General features: G+C 48.3%; 1 protein-coding gene across 3 annotated transcripts in view; it reads left to right on the top strand.

The window, feature by feature from the left end:
- Positions 1-24390, top strand: part of MARCHF6 (membrane associated ring-CH-type finger 6) — a 1229180-nt gene that overhangs the window by 645662 nt on the left and 559128 nt on the right. For all 3 annotated transcript variants that reach the window (XM_082259541.1, XM_082259540.1, XM_082259539.1), the window contains one exon: positions 15672-15746. In XM_082259541.1, coding sequence (XP_082115667.1) covers positions 15672-15746 — 75 coding nt within the window. The remainder of the gene's footprint in view (positions 1-15671; positions 15747-24390) is intronic.

The raw sequence follows: 24390 nt of genomic DNA, 5'->3' as shown, positions 1-24390 counted from the left end.
CTTCTTGGTGGCTATCACTTCTGCACGCAGGGTGTCAGAACTGGCTGCTTTATCATGCCAGTCCCCATACTTGGTGATTCATAGGGATAAGGTAGTACTCCATCCTAAGCCATCCTTTCTTCCTAAGGTGGTTTCAGATTTTCATCTGAATGAAGATATTGTACTACCTTCCTTGTGTCCTCAGCCCAATCATCATCGGGAACATGCGTTGCATTCCTTGGATGTGGTTCGGGCAATCAGGGTATACCTGAAGGCTATACCTGCAGCCAGTTCTGACATGCGGTGTCAGAACTGGCCGCATTATCTTGTCGTTCCCCATATCTGGTGGTTCATAGAGATAAGGTAGTTCTACGCCCGAATCCATCTTTCCTACCTAAAGTAATTTCAGAATTTCATCTGAATGAGGAAATTGTATTACCTTCCCTGTGTCCTAAGCCCAGCCATCATCGGGAGTTTGCTTTACACTCCTTGGATGTGGTTCGGGCGATCAGGGTATACTTGAAAACGACAGACTCGTTCCGTAAGACGGATTCACTTTTTGTGATCACGGATGGCCCCAGAAAGGGGTTGCCTGCATCTGCCGCGACTATTGCCAAATGGATTAGACAGACGGTGGTACAGGCTTATTCTATTAAGGGTCAGAGTCCTCCGTTTCCTTTTAGGGCGCACTCCACTCGAGCGCTCAGTACTTCCTGGGCCTTTCGCCATCAGGCGTCAGTGGTCCAGGTATGTAAGGCGGCCACCTGGTCGTCGGTACATACCTTTTACAAAATTTTATAAAATTGATGTGATGGCATTGGCGGATGCCTCATTTGGCCGCAAGGTTTCTCAGGCCGCAATTTGAGGAGACCGGTGGTCTACCTCGAGGGTTTTTTTCTGTTTGAAAATTTTTTTTGTTGAGTCTCATCATTAAGGATGAGCATTGTAAACTTCTAGTTGGCACCGGTTGGGCCTTCTAGATTTGGATTTGATTTCCATTTTCCCTCCCTTCATTTGTGATACTGCTCTGGGACGTCCCGAAGGTGCTGTATCACCGAGGACTACGTCTGTCAATGAGCGATAGAGAAAAATTGATTTTTGGAAAATCTTACCGTAAAATCCTTTTATCTTAGCTCATTGACAGACGTAGTACCCGCCCCTCTGTTTTTGAGTTGGGTTGGGTTAAATTCTCTAAACACTGCTTTTGTGACATAATTGATTTGCTGTGGCAGAGAGAGAGAGGATATACCCTCGGGGACTGCCCCTAGGGTGTGGCCAGAGCATTTTATTTCCTGTCTAGTCCTACTCCTGTGGAGGCAACATAACCCGAAGGTGCTGTATCACCGAGGACTACGTCTGTCAATGAGCTAAGAGAAAAGGATTTTACGGTAAGATTTTACAAAAATCAATTTTTTGTGGTGCCAAAGAGATTTCAGTACCGTTATCCCTTTGCGGATCCGGTGGATACTCGCTGGATTGCGGCTCCTAAGGTGGACCACACTGTGTCCAGATTAAATAAAGCCACTTTAATGCCCGTGGAGGATTCTCCGGTGTTTAAAGTCCCGGCTGATAGGCGGGTGGAAACACTTTCCCGCCACATCTATCTGGTAGCAGGTTCCTTGCTGAAACCCGTGTTTGCTTCGGTAATGGTCTCTCACACTGTTGTGGAGTGGGCCAAGGCGCTTAAGCACACTCTAATTGCTGACTCCGCCTCTCCTGCTGCTCTTGAGATGGTGGATCAAATGGGCCAGGCCGTTCTGTACCTGTGTGATGTGGCCTTAGATGAGGCCCCTTTAGTCGCACGACTTTCAGCAGTTGCGATTTGTCGCATTGTTTGGTTAAAAAGCTGGTCGGCCGACCAGTCTTCCAAGAAGACAGTGTCTGACATCCCTTATGGGGTCCCTCCTTTAAACCTAACCAGGGGTCCTTTCGTGCCTTCAAGGCACAAGACAAAGGTAATTCCTTCAAGGCCCCTAGTGGCCAGAAGAAACCATGGATGGGCCAGTCAAAAGCCGCCCACACTGGCACAACAGCTCAGTCCGTCTCATCCTGAAGGGGCGCCCTCATCCATTTCAGGGGTGGGGGGGGACGTCTGCATTGTTTTCCCGAGCCTTGGCTGTCCAAGATTCAGGACTGGTGGGTTCAAGAACTCATTCGTTCAGGGTACAAGATTGAGTTTGGGTCTCGCCCCGCAGACAGATTCTTTCCCTCTTTCATTTAACCCCCGATCATTTCCGAGATCTCCATCGGGCGGTTCAGGATCTGCTCTCCCAAGGGGTGGGGGTTCCGGTTCCACAGCGGGACAGGTTTCGGGGTTTTTACTCTAATCTGTTCACAGTGCCCAGAAAGGAAGGCAAGGTGCATCCGAGTCTGGACTTAAAGTTTCTAAACTGCTTTGTGCGGGTTCAGAAGTTCTGAATGTTACATAGTCACATAGTTACATAGTTAGTGAGGTTGAAAAAAGACATCAGTCCATCCAGTTCAACCTATGATGTGTGTGTCATACAAAAATGTGATGCGCCAGAAATATAAAATCAAAAAGTGATGACAATAAATCATATCCAGTTCATAAGGCACATAGCAATGTGTGTGCTTCCAATAAAATGATATAAAGAGTGTCCCGTGTTCAGATGAAGAAAATCCAGTGATGAAAACAACTTGTAATCACCAATATAGTGAATCCCTCCACCAGGTGAATCAGCCTCTCACCTTTCTGAAGGACCCAAACGGGCCAGCAATCACATGTATCATTGATCAGACTTCCAGGAAAGAGCCACACTATATTGCACCTCGAGGGATCCCGGGACATATAGAAAACAGATGAAGAAATCTAGTGCTCTCCGCTTACTAATGAGGGTATGCTTTATTAGAGAAAGACAGATCAACTCACATTTGTCGGGCACTCAGCTGTGCCTGCTGTATAATCGATGTCAGCGATCTGTTACCAGAGAGAGACTCTGCGTCGGCCACGCACGCTCCGCCCCCCTATACGCGTTACGTCGAGCGTAATGCTCCTTGACTACCCCTACCGAGGAAGTCAAAGGAGCATTACGCTCGACGTAACGCGTATAGGGGGGCGGAGCGTGCGTGGCCGACGCAGAGTCTCTCTCTGGTAACAGATCGCTGACATCGATTATACAGCAGGCACAGCTGAGTGCCCGACAAATGTGAGTTGATCTGTCTTTCTCTAATAAAGCATACCCTCATTAGTAAGCGGAGAGCACTAGATTTCTTCATCTGTTTTCTATATGTCCCGGGATCCCTCGAGGTGCAATATAGTGTGGCTCTTTCCTGGAAGTCTGATCAATGATACATGTGATTGCTGGCCCGTTTGGGTCCTTCAGAAAGGTGAGAGGCTGATTCACCTGGTGGAGGGATTCACTATATTGGTGATTACAAGTTGTTTTCATCACTGGATTTTCTTCATCTGAACACGGGACACTCTTTATATCATTTTATTGGAAGCACACACATTGCTATGTGCCTTATGAACTGGATATGATTTATTGTCATCACTTTTTGATTTTATATTTCTGGCGCATCACATTTTTGTATGATTTATAGTTTATTGTGATTTGTGAAACACGATTGGTGCATGCTGCCGGACACCACTATTGATTTATAAGTTCACACACCTGATTTATGCACAGTGAATTGGTGTTGAGTTATTTTATCACATATAATAGGTTTGCGCTGATAGTTTTTTTTGTATTTCATATGATGTGTGTGTGTGTGTTTGCTTTTAACCATACATTGTATACCCCTGTATGTTGTGGTTTCCAAGGTGCCCATCTAATAGTTTTTTGAAACTATCAATGCTCCCTGCTGATACGACTGCTTGTGGAAGAGAATTCCACATCCTTACCGCTCTTACAGTGAAGAACCCCTTATGCACTTTAAGGTTAAACCGCCTTTCCTCTAGTTTTAGTGAGTGGCCACGTGTCTTATTGTATCTCCTTTCTCTGGATAGTTTGTTCCTTATGCTAGGGTCGCCAGTACAGTATTTGTACATTGATATCATATTCCCCCTCAATCGTCTCCTTTCCAGAGAGAATAGGTTCAGTGCTTGTAGTCTTTCCTCATAGCTGATGTCCTCCATTCCCCTAATTATTTTTGTTGCCCTTCTCTGGACTCTTTCCAGTTCCAGCACATCCTTCCTGAGGACCGGTGCCCAGAACTGGACAGCATACTCCAGATGTGGCCGGACCAGAGTCTTGTAGAGCAGGAGAATAATCTCTTTATTTCTGGAGTGGTTCCCCCCCTAGTGAGTAGCTTGCTTTCTGGTTTCTGGCCCCCAAGTGTATTACTTTACATTTTTCAACATTAAACCTCATCTGCCATGTAGTTGCCCACCCCGTTACCAATCTTGCTTTCCACTGGGTAATTCTACATCTGTACCCTCCCCCCCGTCACCTAGTTTAAAAGCCCCTCTAACTTATCGGCCATCCTCTCACCCAGTACTGCTGCACCATCCCCATTTAGGTGCAATCCGTCCCTACCAAAGAGCCGGTGGCTGACTGCAAAGTCGGCCCAGTTCTCCAGGAACCCGAAACCCTCTTTACTACACCAGCTCCTCAGCCACTTGTTAACTTCCTTAGTCTCCCGCTGCCTCTCTGGTGTGGCTCGAGGTACAGGTAGTATTTCAAAAAATACTACCTTGGAGGTCCTACTCCTCAACTTAGCTCCTAAGTCCCTGAAATCGTTTAGGACTCTCCATCTTCCTCTGCCTATGTCATTGGTACCCACGTGTACCATGACAGCTGGGTCTTCCCCAGCCCCACCCAATAATCTGTCCACCCGATTGGCGATGTGCCGAATCCGAGTGCCCGGCAAACAACAGACTGTTCGGCGAATGGAGTCCCTCCGGTCGGTGGTGGCATACCTGAGTCCAGGGGATTTCCTGGCTTCCATTGACCTCAAGGATGCAGATCAAAACATCCCTATTTACGAGGGTTTTACAATCTGATGTTAGGTAACCCAGCTCCCCCCTCGCTGTTCGGTAGAGAAAGTTTTTGTAAAGAAATACGTAGGCTCTTTCCCCTCCAGAAGAATTTCTGTAGGGCAGAGTGTATTTTTTGGATGTCAGCGTGTTTCAATAATAGTGGGAGGGTTTGTAGGGGATATAGCAATTTCGGGAAAGAAATCATTTGGAATAGGTGACATCTCCCAAAGAGCGAAAGGGGAAGCCCTGCCCAGGCTTCCAATCCCTGCACAATCTTGCCAATAATGGAAGGGTAGTTCACGGAGTACAATGAGGAAGGATCCCTGCCTATTTTCACACCCAAATAGGTACTATGGTGGTTAGCCACCAGTAAAGGTGAAGAACCCACCCAAGAACCAGCCAGCTGTGGGTTGAGAGCTAGCACCTCACTTTTGTCAAAATTAATGCACAACCCGTGCATTTACGAAAGGTCAAAAATAGTTCCTTGAGGAGCGAGATGTCTGAGGAAGGTGACGTGGAAAAAAGTAGGATGTCATCGGCAAAAAGCTCCAAACGTAAACCTGGTCTCCTATCTTTATACCACTAACCCCCACATCTGAATTAAGAAATCTTGAATGTGGCTCGATGGCAATGTTGAAGAGGAGAAGGGGATACAGGGCACCCCTGTCTAGTGCCCTTAGTAAGTGGAATGTCATGGGAAGTAAACGAGTGTGTGACAATTCATGCTGATGGGGAGGCGTACATCGACCGCACAAATTGTAGTATGGGGCCAGTGAACCCCTAAGTCTTCATGACCATAAACAGCCAGGAGAAGCTGATGTTGCCGAAAGCCTTTTTGTCATCTAAGGAAATTATAGCAGTGTCAGTATCAGGGTGCTTTTTGGTATTTTCTAGACCAAGGATGACTTTGCACAGATTAAGCGTAGCAGATCGGCCTTGGACAAAACCAGATTGGGCCTGGTGTAAAAGGGATGGGAGTATACTGGCGAGTTTGGAAGCGATGATTTTGGAAAGAATTTTCGCATCAACATTGATGAGGGAAATGGGTCTATACAAGCCCAGGTGGAGGGGGGTCCTTGCCTTTTTTAGTTATTAGCTTGATGTGGGCCTGAGAACCCGTGGGGAGATACGAACCCCCTTCCCACACATGTTGATACACGCGGCAAAGGGTGTCAGGGAGGAAGTCGGAGGTGATCTTGTAAAACTCAGAGGCAAAGCCATCCGGACCCGGAGCCTTCCCTGAGGCTAGGGACTTGATGTGGCTAAGTCGTCCGAGGGGGTTATGGGGGCATTCAATGCCTCCAGGTGATCACTTTGCAGCTGGGGCAGCTTCAAATCTGCAACGAGCTTTGAAGCCGCGTCTGCATCTATAGGATCATCAGAGTAAAGGGCCGTGTAGTAATCAGTAAGGAGGGTGTTGATCTCAGAGGGCGAGTTAGGGATTACTCCAGTAGGAGTACGGAGAACGCCAATATAGGTCGATTGATGTGAACCTCTGCTCATCCTAGCTACAAGCTTGCCCGCTTTGTTTCGAAATCTATGTAGCTGTAGAGCAAAGTGGGAGTGGTGAATAAGTTCCATCTGGGCAGCCCAGTGGTCGATTGCACGTTTAGCTGTGTGCCATGCCTGAATGTTAGATGAAGTACGGTGAAGCGATAAGGTGTGGTGCACTTTGCAGAGGGTCTCGCTAGCTAGTAAGTATTGCTGTTGGTTCCATTTTTTTATTGAGCTGTGTAGGAAATAATATTATACATATAAGTCGCGCTAAATATTAGATGGAGATGTGAAGTCCATAAAAGTCCAAAACAATATTATTGATAAATTCCAGGACCAAACTCCCTTAAGGGTATGTGCTTACCAGATGAAGGTAAGGAAAAGGCAGTCTCGCTGCGTGGAAACTTGTCACCTTGACAGTAGATCCAAGCTTCTATGATCGATCAACTCAGTGGACATGGGATCATGAAAAGCAAAAAAAATACCGCAATAGCGTAAAACCCAACAAACAAATTGTGACTATCACCAAAGGTGTGGGTAAATGAAAATTGTGATGTGATATGACCTCCACCACAATAAATGAAATAAATAAATCATGCAAAAATATAGGGAAATTAGGGTGAATAACCCCTACCAGAGAGGTTAAGGGTTGATGCCTTGAGTGATTAATGTGTATCGGTTGGAGTAGCCTCTTACCAAACAGAAAAAATAATGACACAGTGAAGAAAACGTTGAAAAAAAGGGTAATCGTGCTGAACCACCACCAGCTGAATTCGCCTCTTACCCTGGATAGATATAGATTAGCCAAAGTGCACTAAACAAATCCAGTGTACCACTCAGGAGCCAGCAATTTCACACCTGTGAGAGTTGCCTCTTACCACATATGAAGTTGTATCAAGCCTGTAGGGTAAATCAAGTGGCCAAAGACCGACCCCAAATTGAATCCAAGCCTGTGTGTATACGAATAACCAGGGGATCCGACCAGAGGTGTAGGTAACTGGGTCTCAGAAGTTTCAGCAATATAGGATATCACCACCATAAGAAGAAAGAAAGGGCTCCCATAGCGTAAAACCATAAAAGCATTTTATTCCATAAAAGCAAAAAAACTTACAAAGACCAGGAATGGGTGAGCAATGGAGGTTGCCGCCGGCCGGACGGCTCCGCTCGTCCGCACTCGTGGGTCGCAGTCAGATGACGTCAGTACGCCGTTGCCCTGACGACGTTTCGTCACAGATGACGTTATCAAAGGAAATAATACAACCTCTGAGAAACACCTCCCCCGCTTCCCAGAAGAGGTTAGGGGTGGATTGGTGTATGCGGTTAGTTTGGGTGTATTCTTCCCACGCCGCACGAATCATGCGCTGAAAGTGTTAGTTCCTGGCAAGATAGGAAGGAAAGCGCCAGGGAGTATTCCCCCGTGGAGAAAGGAAACCCGTGAGGTGAACCAGAACAGGGGAGTGGTCAGAAATAGCAATGTCAGCAATGAAGGATTGGGAAATGAGAGGGAGTAGAGCCGGGGAACTGAAAATGTAATTGATGCGAGAGGAGGAGGAGTGCGGGGACGAATACAACGTAAAATCCCTACCTGTGGGTTGAGCAAGGAGACGGACTTGGCAAGAGGAGTGGGAGGATTGTCAACCTGAGCAAAGTGCAGGGGTGGGACTCCTGTCCTCAGACAGATTCATAACCGTATTAAAGTCTCCTCCGATCAAATGTAAAGGTTCAGGAACCTGGAGGTCCCAGGTAGTGAAATCCCAGTAAAAGACTGCTTTGGGGTTTTGGGGGCATACATGTTGGAGATAGCAATGTCCCTAGAGGCTATTGTTAGGTGAAGTGTGACTCTACGTCCAATTGAGTCAGTGTCTATGGACCTGAAAGTGTATGGGAGTTTTTTATTGATCAGAATTGCCACTCCAGCTTTTCTTCCCACGGCTGGCGACCCATAGACTTTGCCAATCCATAATTTTTGCAACCGAGGGAAGTCCTCTATGGCCAGATGTGTCTGCTGGAGTATGCTTGAGATGTCTCACAATTTGCATGCATTTTTTGGGGGAACATAACCCCTTCACTTTCTGAGAAACTACCTTTAGGTGATCTTCGGCATCTGAGGGAGCCATGACTGAAGCGGTAGGTAGAGGATAGCAATCCCTGCAAGGGACGGAAGTACCACACGCATTGCTCCGTCAGATCCGAAACCTCCCAAGAATGAAGTGTGACCTAGAATTAAGATTAAGTATAAACAACCAGATGACAAAGAGAACCTCAGAAAAACACTCTAGCGACTTCACTTTTTTCCTCATAGAGTCCCCACCATATGAAGCCTCCGCAAAAGGGCAATCCCCTGGAGGCATAGGAGAGAACCCTCCAGCAGTGAGGAAAAAGAAAGAAGGGTGAGAAGAAAGGAAAGAGGGGGAGAGGGGAGGGTAAAGGAGGTGAGAGAAAAGGAAAGAGGGATGGAGGAGATGAGGGGGGGGGTAGGTAGATGGGGGCACCTGAGATAAGCAAGAGGGTCATTTTCAAAAAATCTTGATCCCAGTAACTATCAATTGCAAAATAGACAACAAACCGTCCAGTAGTAAATCAGAGTGCAGCTTGAAGAGTTATAAGCAGATGATATGGGAGGCTATGATGGTATAGGACAGTAAGTCAGCGTCTGTTGCCACAGGGATCCAGCAGGCCAAAACAAACACTCTTAACCACTTTAGTCCCGGACGATTTGACTGCTCAATGACCAGGCCCTATTTTGCGATTTGGCACTGCGTGATTTTGACGGAAAATTGAGCGGTCGTGCTACGCTGTACCAAAACGAAATTGACGTCCTTTTTTCCCCACAAACAGAGCTTTCTTTTTGTGGTATTTGATCACCTGTGCAATTTTTATTTTTTGCGCTATAAACAAAAAAAGAGCAACAATTTTTAAAAAATAATAATTTTTCACATTTTTCAATGAAATTCTCAAAAAAAAATGTAAAAATCAAAATTTTTTAACATTTTAGGCCAATTTGTTTTCTGCTACATATTTTCGGCAAAAAAAATTGCAATAAGCGTATTTTGATTGGCTTGCGCAAACGTTTTTGAGTTTACTAAATACGGGAAAGATTTGTCATGTTTATTTATTTATTTTTTACTAGTAATGGCGGTTATCTGCTATTTTTTTTTTTTTGCGGGACTGCGACATTGCGGTGGACATATCGGACCCCTGACATTTTTGACACTTTTGGGGGTACCAGTGACATTATTACAGTAATCGGTGCTTAAAATATGCACTTTTCTCTGTCGCTCATTGACAGACGTAGTCCTCTTTGATTCTCATCAATAGGGTTTTGCTGCCTCCGCAGGAGTAGGACTAGGCAGAAAGAAAAACGTTCTGGCTCCACCCTAGGGGCAGTCCCAGAGGGTATATCCTCCCTCTCTCTGCTACAGGATGTCAGTTTTTTTCTGTCTAGTCAGGAGTAAGGACCCAAGTTCCTTGCTGGGATCTTTTTGGTCCTGGCAAGATTTTTTTTAGAAAAAATATTTTTTAGGTAGTTTCTCCAGTTTTTTTCCTGTGAGATCTTCAAGCAAATTACGCCGGATCTGGGCGACGGGCTGGATGTTGAGATCCAGTGGTCACCCCAGCCGGCCTACGAGCGCGCGCAGACCATAGCATCACGCTTGGTCGGCCGCGACACATTCAAGTAAGTATGCGGTACCAGGCGACGGGCTGGATGTTGAGATCCAGTGTTCACCCCGGTTCAGCCTACGAGCGCGTGCAGACCATAGCTCCGCGCTGGGTCGGCCGCGACAGAGTCCCATTGGAGGGACTGACCTTGCGAGTTAAAGGTCTCGCTTGGACGCCAGGAACCAGAGAGTCAAGGCGTCCGGATTGGTCGACAGCCCCCCACTTCGGTGGAGAGGGTACTGTGAAGAGAGGGTGCCTGTCGGTTCGGCTTTCAGACCAATAATTGCTATTGGGCTGGTTTCGCAGACTGTAACTGAATGGACCAAGTGGTTACACCGGGACTTAGAAGATGTCCCTCAGGCGGTATCAGATTTGTTGGAACAGATGATACAGTGGTTACAGTTTGTTTGTGACGCGGCGTTAGAGGCCACTCCATTATTGGCGCGAGCATCAGTTTCAGCAGTGGTTCTCAGGCGTACACTGTGGCTAAAATGTTGGTCAGCTGACCAAGGTTCCAAAAAAGCATTGGCTAATCTCCCTTTTTTAGGAGAGCGTTTATTCGGAGCCAACTTAGATGAGATTATTAAGGATCTCACGGGAGGAAAGAGCACTTTTTTACCGCAAAGTGCTAAGGGTGAAGGACCTCGTCAAAGACGGGGGCCTTCTTTCTCCGCTCATAAGAAATTTTTTCGTCCCACGGGTGAGAAAACTAAGTCCTCCAAAGCTCCTTTGGGAGGTTTCAGGGGACGTTGGTCGGGCAAGCAAAAGTCCGATTCTTCCAGACCTGAAGATAAGACTACTACAGCCTGAAGGTGCGCCCCCACCCATAACTGGGGTGGGGGGACGTCTTCGCCGGTTCTCGGATCCATGGCTTTCCAGAATCCCGGACAAATGGGTTTGCGAAGCCATTCGCACAGTAGCGGCCTCCCTGCATCAAAGGGATGTCCTAGCGTCCATAGACATCAAGGACGCCTATCTTCACATTCCCATTTACGCAGGACATCAGCGGTTTCTACGTTTTTCCGTAGAAGAGAACCATTATCAGTTTGCGGCGTTACCTTTCGGTCTCGCCACGGCTCCTCGGGTCTTCACGAAGGTGTTGGCCCCAATGTTGGCACTACTGCGTCAACGAGGCATATCGATTCTAGGTTACCTAGACGATCTTCTGCTTCATGCAGAGTCTCCGCAGACCCTGCTACAAAACCTAGAGATTACTATGATCTCTTTACAGGAATTCGGGTGGCTGGTGAACCGGCAAAAGTCATTTCTGGTCCCCACCCGGAGGCTCGAATATCTGGGTCTAATTCTAGACACATTCAGGGCAAGAGTATTCCTTCCGGTAGGGAAACTCCGGAAGATTCAATCAGCAATTCAGTTGTTACTATCCAACAGCTGGTCTTCTCTTCGGACTTGCATGAGGGTTCTGGGGTTGATGGTGGCTTCCTTCGAAGCAGTCCCATTTGCCCAGTCCCATACCCGAATTCTTCAGGAAGAGATTCTTCTCAAATGGAATCGGAATCCCTGGACAATCGGATCCGATTGAGCGAACAGACCAGGGAGTCTCTGGTGGCTTCGATCTCCGATGCTCAACCAGGGGAAGTCATTTCTGCCAATATATTGGACGATTGTGACCACGGATGCCAGTCTATCCGGATGGGGAGGAATTCTCGGTCGATTTTCCGTCCAGGGACTTTGGTCCCCGGAAGAATCCAGGTTACCGATAAATGTTTTGGAACTGAGAGTGATCAGACTTTGTCTGATTCACTGGGCCGAGCAGCTCCAGGGCAGCCCGGTTCGGATCCAGTCGGACAACGCCTCGGCCGTGGCTTATGTCAATCACCAAGGGGGCACCAAGAGTGTCCGGGCGGCCAGGGAAGTGGCTTGCATTCTTCGCTGGGCGGAACGGTTTGTTCCAGCTATCTCTGCGGTGTTCATTCCGGGGGTGGAGAATTGGCAGGCAGATTATCTCAGCCGTCAGACTCTGGATCAGGGGGAATGGTCCCTCCATCCAGAAGTTTTCCACCAATTGTGCCTACGTTGGGGCACCCCGGATGTGGATCTGTTGGCATCTCGATTCAACAGGAAAGTACAGAGATTTGTGGCTCGCTCCCGCGATCCTCTAGCAGAGACCGCAGACGCACTGGTCGCCCCGTGGGGACAATACCAGCTAATGTATGCCTTCCCTCCTCTCAGGTTACTGTCAAGACTTCTTCGCAGAATAGAGGGGGAAGGAATTCCAGTAATCCTGGTAGCTCCGGACTGGCCTCGTCGAGCCTGGTACGCCGACTTGGTCAGACTGGTGGCGGACGTCCCGTGGCGACTTCCTCTCAGGGAAGACCTACTGTCTCAGGGACCAATCTTCCATCCTGCTTTACGATCGCTGGCTTTAACGGCCTGGCTATTGAGACCCAGGTGCTGAAGGACAAGGGATTGTCAGCTTCAGTTATTCCTACTCTAGTTAAAGCAAGGAAAGCGACTTCCAGAAAGATTTATCATCGCACATGGAAGTCCTACATTGCATGGTGTGAACCTCTGGGGTTCCACCCACGTTCCTATTCGGTTAATTGAATATTGGCTTTTCTGCAACAAGGGGTTGAGCAGAAACTGGCCTTGAGCACTATCAAGGGTCAGGTTTCAGCATTAGCTATCTTCTTTCAGAAACCTTTGGCTACTCATTCCTTGGTGCGGAATTTCATCCAGGGGGTGCGACATCTGGCTCCGCCAGTGCGCGCGCCGTTACCACCCTGGGATCTTAATCTAGTATTGTCGGTTCTTCAGAAGCCTCCCTTTGAAGATATTTGGGAGATTCCTTTATCTACGTTGTCCCAGAAGGTGGCCTTCTTGGTGGCTATCACTTCTGCACGCAGGGTGTCGAACTGGCCGCATTATCTTGTCGTTTCCCATATCTGGTGGTTCATAGAGATAAGGTAGTTCTACGCCCGAATCCATCTTTCCTACCTAAAGTAATTTCAGAATTTCATCTGAATGAGGAAATTGTATTACCTTCCCTGTGTCCTAAGCCCAGCCATCATCGGGAGTTTGCTTTACACTCCTTGGATGTGGTTCAGGCGATCAGGGTATACTTGAAAACGACAGACTCGTTTCGCAAGACGGATTCACTTTTTGTGGTCCCGGATGGACCCAAAAAGGGGTTGCCTGCATCTGCCGCGACTATTTCCAAATGGATCAGACAGACGGTGGTACAGGCTTATTCTATTAAGGGTCGGGAGCCCCCGTTCCCTGTTAAGGCGCATTCCACTCGGGCGCTTAGTGCGTCATGGGCCTTTCGCCTTTAGGCGTCAGTGGTCCAGGTGTGCAAGGCGGCTACCTGGTCGTCGGTGCATACCTTTACAAAACATTATAAAGTTGATGTAATGGCATCGTCTGATGCCTCGTTTGGCCGCAAGGTTTTGCAGGCCGCAATTTGAGGAGACCAGTGGTCTACCTCGAGGGTTTTTTTCCGTTGGAATTTTTATTTGAGTCTCATTCTTTGTTTATAATGAGCCTTTAAACTTCTAGTTGGCACCGGTTGGGCCTTCTAGATTGGATTTTGATTTCTGTCAATCCCACCCCTCATTTGTGGCACTGCTTTGGGACGTCCCTATTGATGAGAATCAAAGAGGACTACGTCTGTCAATGAGCGACAGAGGAAATTGGATTTTTGTAAGATCTTACCGTAAAATCCTTTTCTCTTAGCTCATTGACAGACGTAGTACCCGCCCCTCTATCATTGAGTTGGGTTGGGTTAAATTCTCTGACACTGCTTTGTGACATAACTGACATCCTGTAGCAGAGAGAAGGAGGATATACCCTCTGGGACTGCCCCTAGGGTGGAGCCAGAACGTTTTTCTTTCTGCCTAGTCCTTCTCCTGCGGAGGCAGCATAACCCTATTGATGAGAATCAAAGAGGACTACGTCTGTTAATGAGCTAAGAGAAAAGGATTTTATGGTAAGATCTTACAAAAATCCAATTTTACTGTAAAAATGACACTGGCAGGGAAGGGGTTAACTGTACTGGTAATCAAGGGGTTAAATGTACGCCTCATGCTTACTGACGTGCGTGGGGGGGAGGGGATTGTGTGACACAGACACACATCGCAGGTTCAGCTATGCTTTCTGTCATAGAGGAGATATGCCCGCTTTGTTTACACAAGTGGGCGGATTTCCACACTCGATCCCAGACGATCGGGAAAGAGCGGCGGACCTGGTCCCCCATATAGATCCCCCTTACAGCAGGCCAGGGTGAGGTCCCCCATATAGATCCCAGGTCCCCCATATAGATCCCCCCTTACAGCAGGCCAGGGTGAGGTGAGGTCCCGTCCCCCATATAGATCTCCCCCCTTACCGCAGGACAGGGTGAGGTCCTGACCCTGGCCTGCTGTAGGGGGGGATCTATATGGGGGACCCCAGAGTGACCTAACCTCACCCTTGCCTGCTGTAAGGGGGGATCTATATGGGGGACACCAGAGTGACCTAACCTCACCCTGGTCTGCTGTAGGGGAGGATCTATATGGGGGACCTCACCCTGGCCTACTGTAAGGGGGGATCTATATGGGGGATCATGTCCCCCATATAGATCCCCCCTTACAGCAGGACAGGGTGAGGTGAGGTCCCATCCCCCATTTAGATCTCCCCCCTTACAGCAGGCTAGGTTCCCCATAAAATAGATCCCCTTTACATAGTCTTCTCAGTGTTCTCACACAGTCAGTCAGACAGTCGGTCACTAGACTAGTACAGCCAGTACTACTCCAGTCCTACCTTTTTTTTCACCTGTGTCTCGACTCCCGATCACAGGCTAGATTTTCCTCCCTTTAGGCTGCAGCACCACTGGTTTTCTGGCATCTCACCTGCCAGCTTCTTCTGCTGCTGCAGCTGCCTGGCCTGGTGGTTCTCTCCCAAGCTCCCCCCCCCCCCCCCCCCCACCACTCCACAGTGGGCGACGCCAGCTCCGGCTGGATCGGATTCGGCCGGGAGCTGAGCTGCACAGCCAGCAGTGAGAGTGAGCCACGGGCAGAGAGAGCTGTGAGTGCGAGCGGAGCGGGAGCGGAAGGACATGCCCGAAACTGGAGAAATAGTCTCTGACAGTGAAGTGGTACTAGCGGAGGGTGTGCCGAACCCTCGAGACTGACCCACCGAACCCCTGGGGTTCGATCGAACCCAGGTTAAGAACCACTGATCTAGAGGAAATGTGATTAAGTAGAACCGAGAAGGCACTGATTGCTCAGCTTGTGAATTTGAGTTAGCCAGGGGAGGGTTATTATGCAGTCATAATGAGAAGACTTCAGGGCACTGAATGTGTTCTGAGAAAGCTCCTTTACTGTGCAATTTTTCATGTGACCTTTGGTCGTCTTCATTTAATTATGCAAGCCAGTTAGCTCTGCTGGAACGCAGTTTTTGAATTATGTCTGTAGGCATGATTTCCACATGGTGACCAGTGTTTGGACTTTAGGCAGCCACAGGACATCTGATTTGCTTTTATAAGTGGTGTTACATAAAAAAATATGTATAGTTCATGGTTTCATTGTTATGTTGTGCCTTAATTTTCCAAACTGTGTATTTTGACAAGTAACATATTTGTGTTTCCTTTTTCCAAAAGGTTTCATTACTAGTGGTTGTGGAAATTGGTGTTTTCCCTCTCATTTGTGGATGGTGGTTGGATATATGCTCATTGGTGAGTAAAGTGTAAAATGTCATTGCATTTAGGTAGCAAGAATCACCTAATCTCTTCCAGGTAATTTTGTAGTTTAAAGCTGTACATTTGCTTGAAATCATAGCTGAGCTTGTATATGAAACATGTATTCTCAAGAATAAAGTATATTTATCCATAACAATACCTTTTTTTTTTTTTTTATTATTTTCACTTTGTTGGTTTAAAAAAAATATATGTATTTTATTACAAAATGTAGATACATACCCATTGATATGTTGGTAAAGACTAAACGGTCAGTAGAGAACAAGATACAAAAAAACTAAATTGTTGTGAAGGGTCAAAAAAAAAAAAAAAGTCCTGAACATTGCACGTATGAAATAACGTCCTGGAATAAGGATTGTAGGCCATTAATTACATTGATTAATCTTTTATTTTTTTTTTTTTTTTTAACTCCTTTTATTCAGAAAAAGGTGTGTGCACCATTCAAATAATATATGTGGATGTAAATTAATACACCTTAATGGACATTAGCAAAAGTAGTATATCCATACACGTAGTGTATAGAAAAAAATAAAACATGGATAAAGTGAGAAACTAAAACTTCCCATGAACTTACAAGGTACATAACCATAAATATCATTGTTTTAATGTTGCATCTGCATACCGTGTCTTGTTAGCTTAGTACACACAACACTCTACCATCAGACTGTAAAATCTCAATGTAAAAGCATATTAGATAGGAGGGTTGAAAGCTAGGTAAAGTAAAGAGTCTATCCAAGGCCCCCACACTTTAAAAAATTTCCTCGGACATCCCCTCGCCTCATATGTTACTTATATAACTGAAGATTTTGGTTAATCAATTTTTACCATAGGCCAAGATGAAGTTCATCAGGCTTTATCCAATGCACAGCAATTGTTTTCCTGGCATAAGAAAGCAGTAGCCTAAGGAAACTCGTAGCCCTGGCTGTTCTACATCCTCAAATCTACTCAGTAGACACCACTTGGTATTACATACATTGGGCAGCTTGAAATTAGAGGAAGTGAATGCTGTGACCAAATAGGCCTAATCTTAGGAACGGTAAGCTTTCAGCATCTCCCGGGCAAAGATGATGTTTGGGAGGCTTTATTGAAAACAGCAAACAGCCGTCCAGGCCCGGGGAGTTCCCATTAGGGAGATTTTGTTTAGTTTTGGACACTTGTAAAGGTGAAATTGGATATTTAGTAGCTGGAGATTGTCAGATAATTTGGGAAGGTACAACTTTGCCAAAAACTGTTGAAGACTGGGGAGTATCAGAGGTCTGTCTTTACGGAATGCACCATAGTAGTTAGAAAATTCATCCGCCATCCCCTGTGGATTTATTATTTTATTTTTTATAGTGGGATAAATGAGGTGAGAGATTCCATTCTGGCTGGTAAGATTTTTTTTCTATTAGCAAGGTATTTCCCTTCCTTGGCTGCGAGTAAGAATTTTGTTTGACTCTTCGGAGTTGTCTGTCATATTGGTCAGCCAGCAAGGATCTTAAATCGCCTCTAAATTTGGAAATGGTTTCTGAAACTTTTTGCAACTCCAGAGCATGAATCTCTCTAGAGTAGGCTAGAAAGTTTGAGGTTATATTGTTTTTTTGGCTCTGGCTCCCTGTTGATTACATATACCCCTTATAAAGGCCTTGCGGGAATTCCATATGTACCCATGGGTCCTCAACTGACATCATTGGTTTGGAAACATTTTCAGAGATGCCGAGTTATAGCTGTGGTGCGTTTTGGGATCCTGCAAGATTTTTACATTGCAGCACCAAATGGATGCTTGGCTTCGAGGTGCCTGCTCCTCTATTAACCCTAAAATCATAGCCTGGTTGGGCTAAGTTATTTTGTGAATGCAGGAGAACGAAAGCCTCTGAAGCAGCCATTTGTCGGAGATAAGTCTATGTGAAAGTAGGTACGGTGTCTGGATAAATAGAAGGTGTAATCGCTCTCCTCTGCATTTTGGCATCTCCAGACATCGTAGACCTCCTCTGCATGAAATATTGACTTCAGTGATTGAGCTGAGCCCTTAGCGGGAGAATTAGAATCCTAGTAGGGATCATTCCTGAGGTTGAAATCCCCGCACATTAAGAGATGCCCTTATTTAACAGATATTACATTTTAAATACTTATCACATGAAGTGGATTTTGTGGGAATTAGGTGCATAAATGCTTACCAAGGTATAAGGCTTTTCATTAGTATCACAAGTAATAATGTATTGTCCTTCACTGTCCAGTAGAGTACTTTTCAGTTGGAAGGTGACAGTGTTCCTAATAGCCAATAGGAATCCTTTTTTTTTCTGATGCACAGGCTAAGACATTTTGAGGGTAGTCTTAATGAGCACATGTATGAAACGCTGAGGCCTGAAAGTGAGTCTCTTGGACACTTGCTACATCAGCTATTGATGCCTCTTTCCAAAGTGTGAATTTCTTTTTGCTGGATCATTCAGTCCATTTGCAATAATGGAAAAACACTTAAGCACCATTAAAGTTGAGGATACAGCTTGGCTGTGATGCTGTGGATCCTGGAGTTGTGGAGAGATGAGGGAAATTGACTGAGCACCAGTACTGTGTGATGCATTTTAGTTGACTGTAGGCTGGTTCACTCATGGAGGGTGCACTGGTATCAATGAACCAGGGGTATAAAGTAACAGTTTAAGAAACAGTAACAACAAAGGTAACAAAAAAGGGCCTGTTGGATGGCCCGTTAGCAGATTCATCTGCAAAGGCACCTGGGAGGACCATAGGAGTGTGTACATCACATTTTCTGTCACCAGGGACTGGATCGGTATTAGTAGACAGGCCTTTGGGTTCAGGAACCTCTGGTAGTGGATTTCTTGGATGAACGCTTGTAAGATACAACTTGTCATTAATCAGCGAGGGCTTCAGGCCTGGAAAGCCAAGGATTAGCAGGAGGAGAATGTGGGAGTATACTCCACTGTCTCAGGGCTTGCAATCCTTTTTCCAGTGATGACACCATGGAAGTTACCCCTTTGTGGGTGATGGAGAGGGATGCAGAATACTTCCATCTGTGCGAGTTTGTGGTTTCTCAAGGCCTTTGTTACCATTGCACATTTGCTTCGGCTTTTAAGGGTGTGTTGCGATGGGTCAGTGAGCAGTTGCAACATGGATTAGCGCTCCAGTTTATTTGCTTGCATAAAGGCTGATCCAAATTTTTTTTTTTTTCTTTTTCGTTCACTGACAGACACAGCTTCAAGTCTTCAGACCATTGGGCTTATGCTCTCGCTCTCTTGGAGTAGGACTAGGCGGAAACCTTTTTGGTTACACCCCTGGGGCAGTCCCATAAGGTATACTATCACTTCCTGCTGTAGGATTTGATTTTTTTCTGCCTAGTCAGGATTAAGGACCTGGCTCTCTGCTGGGATCTGCGGCCCTGCAATTTTCTCGTATTTAAATAGTTTTTTTTTTTTTCCTGTGTGAACTACAATCAACTGTTCCTGTGAGAACTACAATCAACAGCCAGACTGAGCAACACAATGGATATTCTAGATTCTTAGTCTTCCCGGTCTGGCCTGCGAGTGAAACCCCACCAGTGAGTCCCAGCGTTCCAAGATGGTGCAGTGGACTGCTGGGAGTGGCACCAGCCTGGTGACCATGGTATGGTGAGTAGTGTCCCCTCTCCTTTCATGCAGAATTTTTGGGTGGTCGCGCCCCCCCCCCCTAGGGATGGTAGCCCCCCCCCCCCCGTGTCCTTCCTCCCCCTTTTGCTTCCCCCTCCTCCTTGTGGGGTTCCCCCTTAATTTTGGATGCCCTCCCCTGTCCCCCCCAGCCCCCTGTTTTGGGGGGGCATGGGTGAAATTGGGTAGGGGGGCTACATGGTGCTGGGCTGGAGGAACGGTGGGTGATGCTGCTATCGGTCCCTGCTAGTGGTGTCCTTACCTGGGTGCTGCGGGGGGAGGGTTCCTTAGGGGGTCCTCTCCTGGGGTCTAAAATTTTTCCCTGGCGTCCAGTGGGGACCAGAATCCCGTGCAGCGCCGCGTAGTACCACCATTTCTCTTACGTCCTCCGACAGTCGTCGCCGCCTCTAAGTCATCACTGTTGGGTATTGACTTCCGCTCCGCAGGAGTAGCTAGGCATAAAGATTTAGTCAAAAGAACAAAGGCATTTGCATATACACACCCATGGGGGCTGTCCCATCTGGTCAATACCCCCCTGCAGTGACCACTCCCAACTCAGTTTTAATCTGCCTAGCGTCAGGAGTAGTTAGGCTTCCCTGTGCTGGGGCTACAGTCTCAGCCTATGTAATCTTTTTTTATTTGATTTTCTTTTGAAATGTCAGTTTTCTCTTACTTTACTAGCTGTTTATTTTGTCAGCTTTAGTTTTAGTCGGTTCTTCGGATGAAGATGGATCTTGCGGTGCTGGGATTCGGACTGACCGCCCTGGTTCTCCAGGGCAGAGGGTCAGATGGACCCCCAGCCCGCCATTGAGCGTTCAGCTATGGTTCGCCCTGGCACTATGAACGACCCATCCCTGTTCGCAGCAGGGATGCAGCCGTGAGTTGGCTACCTCACAGGACACATCTGCGATGCTGCAGTGTCATGTCCCTGGCTAACGGCACTCCCTGTCAGATGAGGACAGCGGCTTTCCGTTCATAGAGGCACCCCACGCCATCTGGTACAGGTAAGTACTTCTGTGTGGGGCCTCTCTCTGGGGTGGCAGTCCTGTGTTGCTGTGTGTCCCCCATGTCTGTGCCTGTGTGACTCCCTGATGCGGTCCCTGCGGGAATCGCTTGAGCATGCGCTGCGGTGCTGTATGTTTTTGGGGGTCCCCTTCCCTCTGTCACTTCGCAGCTTTACAGACTGTGTGTGTGGTGGCCGCAGCGGGGTAAATCCGCGCGGTCCACCATTTTTAGGTAAGGGCAGGCATGTTTAGCTTCTCTATGGGCAATCTACATGCTGTTTTTGGCGCCATCCGCCGCCATTTTGTGGTAGACGAACAATCGTTCCGACCGCATGTCTGGCGGCCATTTTGGCGGAGCCTCCCATGCAATCCTATGGGGCAGCCATTTTCCCTGGGTCATGCAGCCTATAAGTTCAGCCTACTCTAGCAGCACTTCCTTTTCCTCTGAAGCAGGACACTCGGTAGCAACACTCTGCGGGGCTCTGCAGGTTATTGCTCTCAATATCTTTCTGTATTGTCATTTCTGGCTCAGTTTTTTCTCTCCTGTTTGGGGGTCTTTGTCACTGTAGCTGACACGGCACTCTTAAAGGGACAGTACTAACTTTATTGCACTGTTGTTTTTTTGTCACCTTGAGCAATGGATTCTCAGGACAGCAAATTCCCCCCAGCTCTGGTGGGGGTCCCTAGTTCTCCTGTGGCCCCTCTGAGACCTGATTTTGCCGCTGTAGTGGCGACCTTGGTGTCAAACATGGAAATGCTGATGGCTGAACGTGCTGCTAAAAAGAGGCCCAGATTGTCTCTCTCCTCTGATTCAGATGGTGATATGGCGGCTGCTGCTGCGAGCGTGCCCTTTTCAGGGTCTCGCTCATCCTTGGACCTGCTGGGGTCTGAGGGGGAGGCAGAGGTGGAAGGGGTTGATACCTCTTCCCCGGGGTCGCCTGAAGAGCGGGCGACCATGGATGGATTGATTGTTTCTGTTAAGGAAACACTACATTTGGAGGATGAGCCCTGTCCTCCGGGCGTTGTGTCCTCATTTGGGACGCACAGGACCCGCAAGTCGGCGCAGGTTTTTCCCTGCCCAGCTGAGTTTCATTACACTGTTAATGAAATGTGGCGCACGTTAAAACGTCCATTCCTGGTGCCTAGTCGGTTCAAATTGCTTTATCCTTTTGCACCGGCTACGGAATCACGATGGTGTGTGCCTCCACAGGTAGATCACACTGTGGCCTTGTTAAACAAGGCTACCTTGGTTCCTTCTGAGGCTACCCCGGCTGTTCCGGGATCCCACGGACCGGCGGTTGGAGTCTCTGGCCCGCCATTCCTATACGGTGGCGGGCTCGTTGCTCAGACCCGTTTTCGCATACGTTTTGGTGGCTCAGGCGGTGGCTGATTGGACTAAGGTGCTTAGGAGCAACCTCGTGTCTGATGATGTTCCGCCTGCCCGGCTGGAAATGGTGGTTCAAATCCACCAGGGAATCATGTATTTGTGTGATGCGGCCTTAAATGAGGCCCCTTTAGTGGCACACCTTAGTGTCTCGGTACTTAACCGGCGACTGATATGGCTGAAGAGCTGGTCGGCTGACCAGTCCTCGCCGAAAACAGTTGCTGATTTTCCCTATGCTGGCTCTCGCCTTTTTGGCGAGGCGTTGGATACCCTGGTAAAAGGCGTCACTGGGGGCAAGAGCACCTTGCTGCCCCAGAACCCGAAGTCCTTTCGAGGCAAGCGGGGTTCTGCGCCTAGATCCACTCAGGGGTCCTTTCGTGCCTTTCGGAACCAATCCTAGGGCAAGCCCTTCAAGGCCCAGGGCAGTCAGAAGAAGCCCTGGGCGGGTAAGCAGAAGTCCGGCAATGCCGGCTCGGCGGGTCAATCTGCCTCTGCCTGAAGGGGCACCCTCACCCATTTCAGGGGTGGGGGGACGTTTGCACGGTTTCCTCCAACCTAAGCTGCTCCAGATATCGGACAGGTGGGTTCTGGAAATCGATCGGGTTACAAGATCAAATTCCTTTCCCGGCCGGCGGACAGATTCTTTCCCTCAAATCTTCATTTTCCTCCGGGGCGTCTGCAGGACCTGCATGAAGCAGTGCAGGACCTTCTTGCTCAGGGGGTGATTGTCCCGGTGCCTCATCGGGACAGGTTTCGGGGGTTTTATTCAAATCTGTTCACTGTGCCCAGAAAGGAGGGCAAAGTGCATCCTATTCTGGACCTGAAAGCGCTGAACCGCTTCGTGCGTGTTTGGAAGTTCCGTATGGAGTCTCTCCGTTCGGTGGTGGCCTCCTTGAGTCCAGGAGAATTCCTGGCCTCGATAGATCTAAAAGATGTGTACCTGCACATCCCCATTTTCAAGGGTCATCAGCGGAGGACCACTACCAGTTTGTGGCGTTACCTTTCGGTCTCGCTTCGGCACCAAGGGTTTTTACCAAAGTGTTGGCGCAGGTTCTGGGCCTGCTGAGGGCTCATTGCATTGCAGTCTTTTGTTACCTGGACGATCTACTTCTGAGATCACGTGCCAGCCAGGACCTAGTGCGCGATCTGTCCACTACAGTACAGATGCTCCAGGAGTTCGGATGGACCATCAACGTTCAGAAATCAACGTTGTCTCCATCGCTTTGTCTTCCCTACCTGGGAATGATTCTGGACTCTGTTCAGGCAAAGGTGTTCTTGCCGGAGGACAAGCTCCGGACTTTGCAGGACGAGATCAGCTCCCTCAGGGACAGCCCATCCTCGTCACTCAGGGCCTGTATGCCGGGGCTGGGGTTGATTGTTTCGGCCTTCGAGGCGATACACTTTGCTCAGTTTTACACACGGGCTCTCCAAGAGGAGATCCTGGACAGGTGGGACAGACTACCTGGATCTGAGTGTCTCCTTGAGTTGTCAGACCAGAGTGGCTCTTCTGTGGTGGCTCCAGTCCCTGTCGGTGGCGGAAGGCAAGTCCTTCCGTCCATTGGTGTGGACGGTGATTACCACGGATGCCAGCCTGTCGGGCTGGGGTGGAGTCCTGGGCAACCTGTCTGCCCAGGGCACTTGGTCGGAGGAGGAATCCTCCCTCCCGATATATGTGCTGGAATTGCGTGCAATAAAACTCTGTCTCTTCCAGTGGTCGTACTGTCTTCGGGGCCGTCCTGTCCGGGTACAGACGGACAATGCTACCGCGGTGGCTTGCATCAACCACCAAGGGGGCACCAGGAGTGCTCGGGCAGCCCGAGAGGTGACCGACATTCTGTCCCAGCGATCTCGGCAGTTCACATTCCGGTTGTGGAGAATTGGCAGGCCGACTATCTGAGCCGCCAGACCCTGGACTAGGGGGAATGGTGCCTACACCCGGAGGTCTTCCAAATGCTGTGTGCGAGGTGGGGATCCCCGGACGTGGATCTGTTCGCATCTCGGCTAAACCGAAAGGTGGAAAGGTTTGTGGCAAGAACGCGCGATCCGCTGGCGGACGCCTCGGATGCGTTGGTAGCCCCTTGGCATCAGTATCGTCTGATGTATGCCTTTCCCCCGATTCAGTTACTATCCAGGTCCCTCCGCAGGTTAATCTCGGAACCGCACCTGGTGATTCTGGTGGCTCCGGACTGGCCACGCCGGTCCTGGTACGCCAACGTTGTTCACCTGGCAGTGGCGCCTCCATGGCGTCTGCCTCTGCGGGAAGATCTCCTGTCTCAGGGTCCGATCTTCCATCCTGCTTTACAGTCGCTGGCTTTAATGGCCTGGCTGTTTCAACCCAGGTCCTGAAGGACAGGGGTCTCTCCTCTGAGGTCATCCCTACCCTTGTCAAGGCTAGAAAAACCTCCTCTGGAAAAATCTATTAACATACCTGGAAGGATTATTTCGCCCGGTGTGAGTCCAGGGGGTTCTCCCCTCGCTCGTACTCGGTGTCGAGAGTGTTGGCCTTCCTCCAGTCTGGTGTGGACCAGTGCCTGGCCACGATCAAGGGCCAGGTGTCCGCACTGGCTATTCTTTTCCAACGCCCTGTGGCGTCTCATTCCTTGATTCGCACCTTCATT

Source organism: Pelophylax lessonae (genome assembly GCF_965119305.1).
Source record: "Pelophylax lessonae genome assembly, chromosome: 5".
NCBI classification, from domain to species: Eukaryota; Metazoa; Chordata; class Amphibia; order Anura; family Ranidae; genus Pelophylax; species Pelophylax lessonae.
Note: the sequence above shows the minus strand (reverse complement) of the source record. Positions and strands in the feature narration are given on the sequence as shown.